Source organism: Akebia trifoliata, chromosome 8 (assembly GCF_017979445.1).
Source record: "Akebia trifoliata isolate Shusen 1 chromosome 8, ASM1797944v1, whole genome shotgun sequence".
NCBI classification, from domain to species: domain Eukaryota; kingdom Viridiplantae; phylum Streptophyta; class Magnoliopsida; order Ranunculales; family Lardizabalaceae; genus Akebia; species Akebia trifoliata.
This window is the reverse complement of record NC_141382.1, coordinates 40,133,070-40,145,925: the sequence shown is the minus strand read 5'-3', so window position 1 is coordinate 40,145,925 and position 12,856 is coordinate 40,133,070. Positions and strand designations below refer to the sequence as shown.

Here is a 12,856-nt window from a genome sequence, read left to right as displayed (position 1 = left end):
TTTCATCAAAGTCCTTGGCTCACAAAAAAATCCAACAAACACCTATTTCTAGTAAAGACTTTTTCCACGCCCCTCAACCGAACTCCCTTACCAAAGAATCTCTAGGAAGACCTTTTCCCTATCTTTTGGATATGGAGTCACTACAAGTCAAAGAAAAACAGATTTTAAAACATTTTTATAATGTCCATTCACACTTTAATTGAATGGTGGCGACTCCTAAACTAGTGTAGATGAGCTCAAACCCCCAAAGGTTTCGAAGTCAACGTATCTACAAAACCAACAAAACATTTAACACAAAGATGCAAGTTTAGGAAACGATTTTAAAAAAAACCTTATCTTTCCCATTGACATCGGCCTTCACAAGTTTTGAGAAAAACTCCGTGTGAACTTTGCCATCCTTTAGAGTTTCAACATCATCAATAAAAGCAACTCTAAGAGCTTCATACCTAGTAGTAAAAGCAAATCGCAGATGTCAGAAAATTCCAACATAGATATCATATACTAAGGGAAAATAAATTATATACTAACTGTTGCATTAACAATGCAATATCTGTAGCCTCTGGTTTTTGTTCTTCCTTCTGTTTCCCATAAATTTGACATGTAACAACATACGTAAACTTCAGATCTGCCTGAGCTCGAGCTTCGGGAGACAACTCAAAACCTTGACCTCCAGTTGCATCCATACCAGCTTCGACATCTGTCATTTCCACCAAAGTATGAGAACCCATCACAACATATGCTTTAAACAATAAATCTAAAAAGTGGTATGTGCCAACCTCCAGTAGCAACCCTTTCCATATAGCTCTGAAGCATAAGAGCCTTTCTATAGTACATCATTCCCCGAACTGCATCATCACCAATAAGTCATCAAATTGCATATTGCATACATGAAGGCATGTATGCATGAATGCATATATATAATTTCAGCAGAACTGGAGGAGCTAGGAATTAAAAACCCAAATATCTGGAAATCTATAACATTTATAAACATAAAGAATTTTTCTGTTATAATAATCCCAATGTGAACAACAACCAAAGGCTAAAGCTTAGCTTTTACAATTTCTTTCACTTTAAGAAAGCACTATTCTTGTCACCAGTGGCTGAACTGGTACAATTGTGTTCTATGAGAACTAAATGAAAAAAATATGAAATAGCATGCCTAACAATGGTGAAACATAAATCAACATGTACAGTAACTGCTTGATTTAAAACTTCAAAAGCAGGAAAAGTACAAGAAAAGAATTAGTAGTAATTAGAGGTAGATTCCTTTAAAACACAATCAACACGTGTTCCCTAGTGTAGGGCAAAAAGGAATACTAGGGAAAAGACAAGGTAGAGAACAAAGAGGCAGATACTAGAATCCACCAATATCAAAATTAATTTAGTTTCACTGACCTAAGTGACATTGGCACTATTAAAATTAATTTTTTATTATTATCTTGGAAAAAAATAATAATAATAATAAAGAAGGTTCCAAGGTACACTTAAAATGGCTAACATGAACTAGTTGAGCCCCTGAGGCTGAATATAGGGATACTTTATGTACAGATGACCACAAATTTGAAAGACCAATGAACTCCTGAACACGTAATTCCAAGAATAAATTTACCAGTTCTAGCTAATGTTTGCCCACGGTAAGAAGCCCAAAACCGAAGTTCCAAAATATCATTGGCACTATCAAAAAGTTCGGTGTCTACTGCATTTTCATCACGCCCTATTCGAGAAAGAAAGTTCTTCCACTCATCTGCAGTCACCAGCATTTCAAATCACCATAATAAGTGAGAAGATCAATATCTTTTTTTGCAAAATGTAAATCATTTCAAGACAAAAAAAAAAGTTGCTCAAGAGAATGGATAAAATGAAAGAAATGCTAGCTAACAATATCTACCAAATTCATGTAGCAATCAGAAATAGAGACTCCTAAACATGATATTTGTATCAGTTAAGGTAACTCTACGCACACATCCCTCACAGTTAAGATGAAATAGCCTCCAATATTTCAGTAGTGAATATTCACAAATTATAAGTATCCTCCACAGTAGTCTATGCTATGTTCATTTAATAGGAAGCGATTAGAGCCAATGACCCACTACCAGCTTACCCTCTATTAACCCGTTACCCTAACTGCACTCTTGGTTCTTATGATTAAGGGTATATTCAAATTAGTGTATGGATATGTATTAGATTCGCTTCTCTTGTGCCCTAGAAAAAAACTACAAATGTCATTTTTTAGCATTGGAATTAATGTACCACATTCTCCATAACATAGGCTCATGAGGATGCAATGACGATGGCATCGAATTTGATGATTCTAACCGGTTAATGAATCCTAACATAGGCTCATGGAATTTGGTGATTTATTATTGTAGTTTAGCAATGGACTTGATTGTATACCATGAGAAACCCCACTTAATAAGAATAACTACACAGCCCAAGTCTAGCTCGATTTTTCCACATTTGCTACAAACCCTGACTTGGTGACTTTGAATACAATGGTATGTCTTACAAGCACACACAACATAACATGAGCACACCATGTATGCGACTCCATTGTATAAATAGCCCATCCCCCAGATGATCATTCCTCAAACCCCAAAAGACAAACAAATGTGCATGTAGAGGTCATGTACCAAAATGTCAAGAAGAGCATAGCTAAAATACTACAGTTTGTTAAAATTGCATATATGTACTACGTTCCGAACAGAATTGAACAAGAACATCAGTTTGTTGATTTGAGTACAAGCGCTGATCATACCTGGAAATATCTTTTGAAGGTAAAACAATATTGATATCCCATCTTCATTTTTCTTTAAGAGTTCGTGCATACTATAAAGTACAGTCTCAGAATAATATGGAGTAAACACACTGCAATGTAAAATTAAAATTAATCATCTCTATCGAACTTGGATATAAGAATGACGCAAGAAGGGTGCTCAGGAAACATAATACCTAAAGGAAAGCATTTCCCGAACTGGCTTAGGAGTGGGAATATCCATAAAAAGTGAATTTGTGAAGAACTGCAGTCTTCGTCTTGCTTCTAGGTTTTGGGGAATATTTGCAGCCGATTCTTTGATCGTTAAGAGTGAATGCAATCTCTTAACTTGTGCTTTCTGTGTTTCTTATGCAATTACTTAATTTTATACAAGTGGATTTTCTATAGCATGTAACATAAAAGAAAAAAAAAAAAAAACAATCCATATATAAAGGTCATAAATATACCAACTCAGCATCTTTGGGCCACTCCAACTTTGAAAAGAGACGACCTTCAGTCCTTGCTTTCGATAAAATATTCCAGGTTTCATAATTATCTCTGGAAATTTTTCATGCAAGCATAGTTCAACCACAGAGAAAAATGAAAGCAAGAGTAGAAAAGAAGTATGGTAAGCATACCTCATATTAACAAAAAAAATATCATGCTGCACAACATCGTAGATATCTTGGATGGCTTTCACTGCTCCTTCTGCTAACTCAGGTGTTTCTGTCCCTTTCTGTAACAGTCAACAAAATAATCCTATTATTTCTATGTAATTCCTACTATTCTATCCCTTGAGATTTTCATGTCATCGACTTCCATGATTCTTCTTGAACAAAATCACACATCTTCTTGTTGAATAAGAAGGTAATACGGCTAAAAAATGACAACCAAATCTAAATAATCCTTTTTTGCAAATTAATGAGTAATGAAAAGTTTGGATTTGCTGGATGACACAGTTTAATGACTGAAGCATGAAGCAAAGAAGTAAATGATCAATTTCATGTAAAGAGAAAACCTAATATAGATCATGTGGTAAACGTAGAACACCAGATATAGAAACAAAGCCAAAAGAAAAACAGATCACATTGCACAACATCCTTTATACACCAACAAAACTGAAACCATGAATAAATAATACATCTGTCAGGAGACAACCAATGATACTAACCAGTATCCCAACCAGAGCAGTAATCCTTGAAATCACAAGTGGCAGGTTTTTTATCTGAAAGTCAACAAGAATTGCCTTCTTGTCCATACTTTCTTGAATATCTTGATAAATCCTCTCCACCCTATCACAGCATGATAGAATCAGAACAATAGGCTTCATTCAATAGTGAAATTATTAAATGCTATGAACAAGTAGTCATACTTACCACATCTTTCCCTCATCATCAAGTATTGCAGTCAAGATAAATTTAATAATGTGGAAGCACTCCTCAACTGCATACATCATATAATCATCCCGAGAAATCCTTTCGAACAGCTCTTGTGAATCTTTACTTTCTATTGCAATGTCCTTAGCAAGAAATATCTGAAAAAATAATAAAGAAAAACCAATTGAATTTTTTTTAGCTACATAAACAATAAATGGAACTCCTAATATAGGAAATGAGAAAAAAAGAAAAAAAAAAAAAAAAAAGGCAACGTATGGTAATAGCTGAATGCATGCAATAATGAGGGATGACCTTGCTAGCAAGAAGGAATAGTGGCCATTGAACCAGCGGAAGTTTTCCAGAGTTTAGTGGCATCAGAAGCAAATCCATTTCCCTGCAAATCGCCCGGGGTGGGTGGGTGGGTGTACTCAATAAGTGTCATGAGCAAAATAGAAAACAAAGTTTACCTGAGGTGCCTTATGATACTTACGAATCACTAATGTAATCTTCTTCACGCAGATTCTTTATAATTTCATTCCAAAATGGAGAAAATCGAGTAGCATCCACCTTATTCTTTTTAACATCCTTCAGTTATACAAGTTAATAAGTTTCCAAACAGTTCAACACATCCACTAACTACTGTACAAAGGAAACAAGTAATATCCACCATATAACAAATTGGTCCAACATCGACTACTTAAACAATATTCCAGCAAGGAAATGTTCTGTTTTATCTACTTTTATTCGTTTTGTGCAGTGTGTGCCAGAAAAGCAGCACAAGAAATAAAATCAATGGGCACGTATATGAGCAATGCTTGCAGCGAGTTAACAGGTGCACACTTGGATATTGAAAGAACACAATTATATTATGAATCATGATACATTTATACACGTTTCTGCTCCCACCAGTGGGACCACTTGGCGATCATGTTCAATCCAACCACACAGTGAGATTTCCGCCCCATGATGATCATAACTGCCAAAATTCAGTCCATTCAAGCATTGTAAACCATATAAATATTTAACCTGAAGTAATTGTTTAAATGGTTAATTTTTTACTAGACTAGCCCTCACTGTACGGTAAACTCATTGAGCACTTGGAATGTCCAACATGATCTCCATAGGGGCACCAAAAATGGGTGTAAGAAATGGGAGTATCGAATAGTTACAGATCAAACCTGACAAAATAATTATTTTTTTTAATAAGTAAACCCAACTAAATAATCAACAGTTTCACTAACAACAAACGAAAGATATGCTCATTCTAGGATATTTTTTTCCTCGATAGGTCTAATTTATGGATCTATGATTAATATTGGAAATAATGATTATGTTTATGTTTTTCTGTTTTATTTATATGTAAGGGCATTTACGTCTATTCACTCTTTTATTAATATATATATATGTCAAGCTCTCATTATGAGATTGACAATTTCTCTTCTATTATTCTTCTTGGTATCAAAGCCCTAGAGGACCCACGACAGCCCCTCCTTGAATTTCTTCCTCATTGGTTTTTGACTCTTGAAGCTTCATCGCTGTTGTCATCCTCTTCTCTTCTCTTCCTCATTCCTTTTTTTTTATCCTTTAGATCTGTGATGACCTAATCACAAGATGCGATTGGATTCTTTTGTGTGATAAGGTCAGGCTATGCAATATGGCTGTTGGCTGTGGTGTGCGATAGTTCTGCTGTTGGTTGTTGGCTGTTGGCTAGTTTCTCCTGCTCAAAGCGACAGAACTGTCGACTGGATTGTGCAATAAGGCAGCCCATGTTCTGTGCGATAGGACTGTTGGTTGGACTGTGCAATAGGACTACCCTACTATTTTTCTAGGATGTTTTTTGCTGCTGCCTATGATAGGAGTTTTGCTGCTGGACTGCGATAAGCTTTCTTTTTATTGTTGGTCTTGTGATGGTGCTGATTAGGGCAGTGTGCAAGTGCTGTGGTTGTTTTGGGCTGCTATTCTGCGAGTGAACCTACCTTGTGATAGGGCTTAGGGCTGGCTGGTGTGGCTGCCCCCCCCCCCCCCCCTTTTTTTCTGTCCGCTGTTTCTTTTTGTTTTCTAGTTCATATAGGCTGCTATTTGGACTGACAGCACTGCTGTGATTGCTACTGTGATTGGACTACAAGGGTTTGGCTGGGTTGTGTGATAGAGTTTCAACCCCCCCCCCCCCCCCTTCTTCCTATTTGAGGCTGCCCTTTGCCCTTTGGTGATCGTGAGACCTCCCTTCAAACAAAAATTACTTCTTTTCCAGCAAGTAATGACAGCCAATCCAGAATCTAAGGATTCTCATCCGACTCTTAGGGAAAAATTTTCAGTCCAACGTATCACCACTACTCTTCTTGATGGCCGGAACTTTCCATCATAGTCCCGATCTATGCGACTCTATATAGGCAGTAGAGGGAAATCTTGATGGCTCTCTGAGACTGTTACTAAACCACCACTTATTGATCCTAAATTCGAATCATGGGAGATCGATAACTGCACTATCCTTGAGTGGCTATTTAACTCCATGCAGCAGTGCATCTATACCATGTTCATGTATCATGAGACAGTCTCATCTTTATGGTCAGCACTTATTCAGACTACGCTCATGCCAAGAATGATTCGAGGATTTATGAGTTTTATCGAGACATTGCCCAGATTACGCAAAGGATTCAGAGTGTAGCCGATTATTTTGGATTCCTTCAATCACGTTAGGAGGAACTTTCTCATCATGAGTCTATGGCTGAGTTGTCTTTAGAAACAGCTGATTTTGTGGTTAAGAAGACTGCTCAACATCAGACCAATCAGTTTCTTATGTGTCTATGTCCAAAGTTTGAGGCACTTCGGACACAGATCCTCAACACCACCCCTTTACCTTCTTTATTTGAGATATTTGCGACCATTGGCAATGATGAGCGTCGTCGCCATATTACTCCTCCCCAGACTCAGGTCCCTGGCATTCTTTCTACTCCAGCTACAAATTAGATGGCCTTAGCTGCCAACTCAAGTTTTTCCTACTCTCATAACCTTAAATCAGGGAATCGTGGCCGTGGTAGTCGTGGTCGTGGTAAAAGGAGTGGCATTACCTACAGTCATTGTGGTAAGACTAGTCATGAGAAGACCCGTTGCTTTCAGCTCTATCCTTATCTGATACCACAATCTTCATCCACTTTGTCTTTGGGACAGACTGCTCCTCGTGCCACTACAGTGGAATCATCATCTATTCCTCTCACTGATTCTCCTTCTCCACTTGACACGATTGACTTGCAAAAACTGGAGACTCAGATTGCCACTATTGTCAAGGATCAGATTCATGCTCACACTCACCCCTCTCCGACTATGGCCTCTGTTACTATGCCTCCAGGTACATCCTCTGCATTCAATGTCACTTAGTTTGACTCTACTCCTCTGACATGGGTTATTGATTCCGGTGTCTCTAATTACATGACTGGTGAGTCTAGCCATTTTATTTTTTCTGCTTCTCCCACCACCCATAAGGAGGTACGCCTTCCTGACGGATCTCTTACACCTATGCACAACAAGGGTATCATCCCTTTATCCTTTGAGATTTCTCTAGATTATGTGCTTCATATCCCTCATCTATCTCAACAGTGAGCTGGAGGGAAGAGAGTGGGAGGAAACCGTACTTGTCATCTTATGTTTCTAACTATTCCTAGTCGCAGAAGTTGGAAGCATTACCAAATAGGCCCTAGGCCCTAGGTTTGTAAAACCAAAGCTTACATCAGCCCCTTGAACCCCATAAAAATTCCACTACACACTAACTTTAAAACCCTACAAAATCTGTGCAGAAATTTCCCATCACCTAATCAAGTCTGTTTTCATAGTTTCACCCATCTAAACAGTCCAAAAGCTGAATAAATAGATAAAATAAACAGTCTAAAAGCCTTTACGCCCAACCCATTTCCATATAAACACTATCTATCTCTTGTTCCTTCTAATTAAAGGGATAAGTGAAGGAAAAAAAGCCTCCTGGTATTGCCTGGCATCACTGCACGATAAAGATCGTGTATTAATGTGTATCTAAATAGTTCATGAGTAGGACAACATACTCGTAACTTGTTCAAGACAAGTTGGAAACTTGCAGCAAAACAACATTAAATTCAACCCTGCTTAATGAGAGAGACATGTAGATAGTGCAAACTTAGTTTCAACATCTCACCTGACTGGAGCTATGGAGGGAAGTCCTGCAAGACAGAACTCACATTAAGATGCTTAAATAAAACATAGTGGGTTGACCGTGTGACAGAAATGAACACAGTGATATAAAGAAATACAAATGCCACTTTTAGTAAATATAAGCCATCATCACCTTTCTGATAATGGAACATGAAGAGTGTCCATAAAAGCGCCAGGAAATTTTTCAAAGAGGTTATGGACGGATTCCAATGATCTAATCTGAAGCACAAGAAAAAGAAATGGAAAATATTACCGGCTCTCTAATAACCCAGATGCAAAGTTGTTCTTTTTATGTCCCAGGAAATCATGACGTAAATTTCTTGGAAGTCAAGTGGTACTGTTAAAACTAGAAACAAAATCCCAACCTCAGAATTTAGATGAAACAGTTTAATCTTTCTTCAAAATATTCTCTCTTACTAACCCATTTAAGGGAACTCAAAAGTTCTACCACAGAAAATGACTTACCTCTCCCAAACGTGCTCTGGCTCCAAGCAAGAATCCCACAACAGCAGAGATAATGGTGTAAAAGACATAAATATCTAAGAGATATATCTGGAAAAAGAAAGGCAATTCAGTAAAATCCCAAATTACCATTACAAACTAGAACATAAAATAGTACCAAATCAGAGTGCTAAAACAAATGGAGTCGATCGGCACATGTTCTAAAGTCTCTATTTGATGAACGTCTTAGATGAAATCAACTAAGATAGCACTACAAGAACCAAGACATATTGAGACAATCAGAGATAAACCCTGAATGTCCCATTCCAATTACCCCTGAGATCAAGACGTTTCGCCCAAAACAAATTTTGAACTGAAGGCAACTCAATTAAGTTCACTTAATGACGTCAGAAAATGGGCTGACTCAACATATTGTCAAACTACTGGTATATTGATCAACACTCAACTCAAGATGAAAAGTTAGTTGAGATCTCAATTCAATCGGATCTCTCAACTTATTCTTGTCTATTTCTAATTAATAAGGTTTAGGCATTATCATCCTCGATTCAATCAGATCTCAACATTTTTTCTTTTGCTCATTTTATTTATTAGATTTTGACATTAAATTTAGGTGTAGAAGGATAGAATCATTCCCGTCCCCACATCTTAGATAAAACACAAACCCAGTTCACCATATTAAATTACATATGATGTATTTAACACATTTCCACATACAGAAATACTTTCATTTCCACAGGAATTGAAAGGATAAATTACTGGCATATTTCCATCTCCATGAAATAGATAATTAAATATAATATGAAGTTATGTACAATTTTTCAATAAATAATGAACTATTTGTAAATAGAGCAGGTAATGGCGAGCTCATCAAATATTAACGTCAAGTAATTAGTTTACATTTAATCCAACTGATTTATTACATCCACAGTTTGATTTTGATAACAACATTAGTTCTAATGAAGTACTTGTTTTAAAAAATTAGAAAGAAAAATAGGATATCATAGTTTGTGTGACCACGTGGGTTATGTCCTCATTACATCACAAATAAACAACTCTTGAGTTTTATCTTCTTGAATGACATGATTATGAACATTTAAATGTGTGAGTCTAAATATGAGAGTCCAACAGTCAAATAATTTTATTTCCGAGATGATCAAAATTTAAACAGAAATCTAAACTTAAAGCCTTGCACAATGTATTAGATCAACTACTACATTAAATTATATAAAGTCAACACAATAATGTGGTGGATGTCTCAAATCATTGCAATGACCAATCATTGGTAACAAGGTTTAAAATCTAGTCTTCAGGTAATGTTCTGGTCAGGAGAAAAACCAAGACAGTCACCGAAACATTAAAGACAATCTGAAACATCAAATGCCTCATGGTCCATGTTACCTCTTCAATGAGTCAAAATCAAAATGTCTCAGATGAAACGTTCTGAAACGATACAAAACCATAATTAGCAAGGCTACTGTTTCTAGATCATGAAGCTTAGTTTTAAGAAGCAATAGGTGAAGGGGACTCAGGTGAGAAAGTAGGAAGCTGTTGTTGCAAACCAATTTCAATCGAATCATTTTAGGAAGGGGACTCTGGTGCACAAGTGGGAAGCTACAGTTGCAATAATTGAATAATTTTAAAACATCACAGCAGGAGTGAGGTACCAGATAGAGAAATGGAGCAACACCTAGAGAAGAAGGCCCCTGCAAGATAGTTTTGAAGTGTGTGCACACAAGTAGCAACTAAATAGGCTGATGGTAAAATAGGGTTTATACTCCATGTCAAAACATAAGGCCAAACTACAATTTTTTTTTTTAATTTTTTTTTTACATTTTTGTTGAGTGAACTATAGTAGTTCAAGAGGTGAACTGCAAATAAAACACAATCAGATACCTTCTAGTGCTTTCACCCTGCGTCCTGGATACTTAAGCAAATTCTCACACTCGCAACCGGACAATGTTGTCATATTCATCAATAATAATAAAAAAATGGTAAATTGGTATGTTTTGGGGTAAATGTGACTTTCCTATAGAGAGAAGCACTTGATAGAATTATTAGCAGATATATCAATCAACTTGATAATTCTAGTTTATTGGAGATATATCAACCAACTTGATAATTATAATTTTAGGAATCCTCTACCAATCGACAAGAAAAAAAAATAGAAATTTTTTTTATGCTTAAGCGTGATACAATAGCTCAAGCCTTTGATGGTGTACAATTTAGTCAATAAGATGGATAAATAGAAGAAAATCATGCACAAGAAAACAATGAAATGTGAAAAAAAAAAATACTTACAGCAACCACTGGTGCCCATAGGGAAACGATTGTCAAAGCATTATGGTTATCTGCAGCCACAAGTAGAATTTTCATCATGCAAGTCTCGAGTGGAATAGGAAGAAAAGAATACATAAACCCTCCAAGCACACCCTTCTATATGCATTACTAAGGTAGGGCATTAGAGAACTTCGGATGAGATGCATGGTCACAAGGTGCCTAGATGATTCTCGAAAGCCTCTAATGAATGAGGTCCAGATAATGATGACCAAGTACATGATGTCTTATTCAACGAAAGAGAACTACTATGCACATTAATATTTGTTGGTTACCTCGACCACTTTTAATAAAAATTGCTTTTACTGATTTAAAAAAAAAAAAAAATACCATGCACATTACCATGATTATGACCAATCAGAAAATGTAGGTGTGGTCAAGGTAACAAAACTAAATAAAATGTATACGATCTAGATTTTTTTTTTTAAGTATGGGATATTCATTTTTCTTAAAGCCAGAGAAAGGGACCACTCTCTCACATCTAAATATCTACAATGTTGAAATGAAATGTTTCTAAATCCAACCAAAGCCGTATGGGAGATTCTTCAGAATATCTTTTCTACTGATAGGAAACACCGAGAAACTGCAAGTATTTGAAGATAAAATTTTGAGAGATTAGATCTTATGTTATACATTTAAGAAAGTTTTAGGATATTGAAGCAATTAGTCATTACATTAACGACAAGTAAACGGATGGAGGTTTGAGTGGGTAAGGAGTATGGACACAGATAATGGAAAGGGTGTGCATGAGGGGGGGAATGGTAGTGTGATGGACATTGGACAACTATTTTTCTACTAGAGAATATCAGCATTGTAGAGGTTGAGAGACGTGTGTGATGAGAAAGCATTGGTGTTCACTATGAGTAGGAGAGTAAGCTCTAGTGAAACCTAGAAAACATCTTCCCTTCTCATAGGAAGTTTCCCCCCTCCATCCCAAACTCCATTTTAAGGAAACAAAATTCTAAAACAATTATTAAAAAAGGGACGAGAAATTCCAAAATACAAAGCTTATCAAAAAGAGGGTAAAACAAAGAAAACCACAACGAAACCACGAAAGCTATCACTAATCTCCCAATTTACAAACGAGATCCGATCAAACCACAAAATCTTCAAAGAAAAAGCCTTCAAACTCTTCTGAAACCTTTCCCCTATGGAAAAGTAAACCCAACACATTAAACTTGAGCTTTTCAAAAGGTGACTCCTTCCCTTCAAAAATACGCTTATTCCTTTCCTTCCATAAACCCCAAAAAAAGGCAAATGACAATAGACTCCACACAATTCGCTTTGAACGACGAAAATAAAACCCCCAAAACAGCCACAAATCCAAAAGATCCCAAGAGGCACTCCACACTACTCAAATCGTGGAAGTGAGAAAAAAGGAAGTCAGATTCAGTATTTCAACCATATACAATGAGCGTACAGTAAAGCCCCCTTGTACTATCCTATAACCTATGAGCATCTTACTCACAAAATGTAGTACCCTCATCAACTATCTTCAAGAGGCACTCCACACTACTCAATTCCCAATATTTGAAGTCTTTCCTAAAACCAAAGTTCCATGCTCTCTCCAAACCATCTGCTACTAAGAATGAGTCAGTTGAAAATAAGAGAACAAAAAAAAGTATTTCATTACTAAGCCCTAATTAGGCTTTAAGGTGATTACATGGTCTAATAAGTGAAAAGACTAAAACGGACAAAAAAATTGTAAAACTAATAAAATAAGAATTATTAAACACTCCCCCTCAAGTTGGTG

General features: G+C 36.4%; 1 protein-coding gene across 2 annotated transcripts in view; it reads right to left on the bottom strand.

Moving 5' to 3' along the window:
* GSL10 (glucan synthase-like 10) overlaps positions 1-12,856 on the bottom strand; it is a 91,073-nt gene that overhangs the window by 32,536 nt on the left and 45,681 nt on the right. For both annotated transcript variants that reach the window (XM_086452007.1, XM_086452006.1), the window contains exons 21-36: positions 11,068-11,117; positions 8,773-8,859; positions 8,441-8,526; positions 8,291-8,315; positions 4,619-4,713; positions 4,441-4,522; positions 4,129-4,286; positions 3,924-4,044; positions 3,391-3,488; positions 3,220-3,310; positions 2,950-3,110; positions 2,756-2,865; positions 1,610-1,744; positions 777-845; positions 529-697; positions 332-446 (exon numbers count right to left, since the gene is read on the bottom strand). In XM_086452007.1, the coding sequence (XP_086308133.1) occupies positions 332-446; positions 529-697; positions 777-845; positions 1,610-1,744; positions 2,756-2,865; positions 2,950-3,110; positions 3,220-3,310; positions 3,391-3,488; positions 3,924-4,044; positions 4,129-4,286; positions 4,441-4,522; positions 4,619-4,713; positions 8,291-8,315; positions 8,441-8,526; positions 8,773-8,859; positions 11,068-11,117 (1,652 nt within the window). The remainder of the gene's footprint in view (positions 1-331; positions 447-528; positions 698-776; positions 846-1,609; positions 1,745-2,755; positions 2,866-2,949; positions 3,111-3,219; positions 3,311-3,390; positions 3,489-3,923; positions 4,045-4,128; positions 4,287-4,440; positions 4,523-4,618; positions 4,714-8,290; positions 8,316-8,440; positions 8,527-8,772; positions 8,860-11,067; positions 11,118-12,856) is intronic.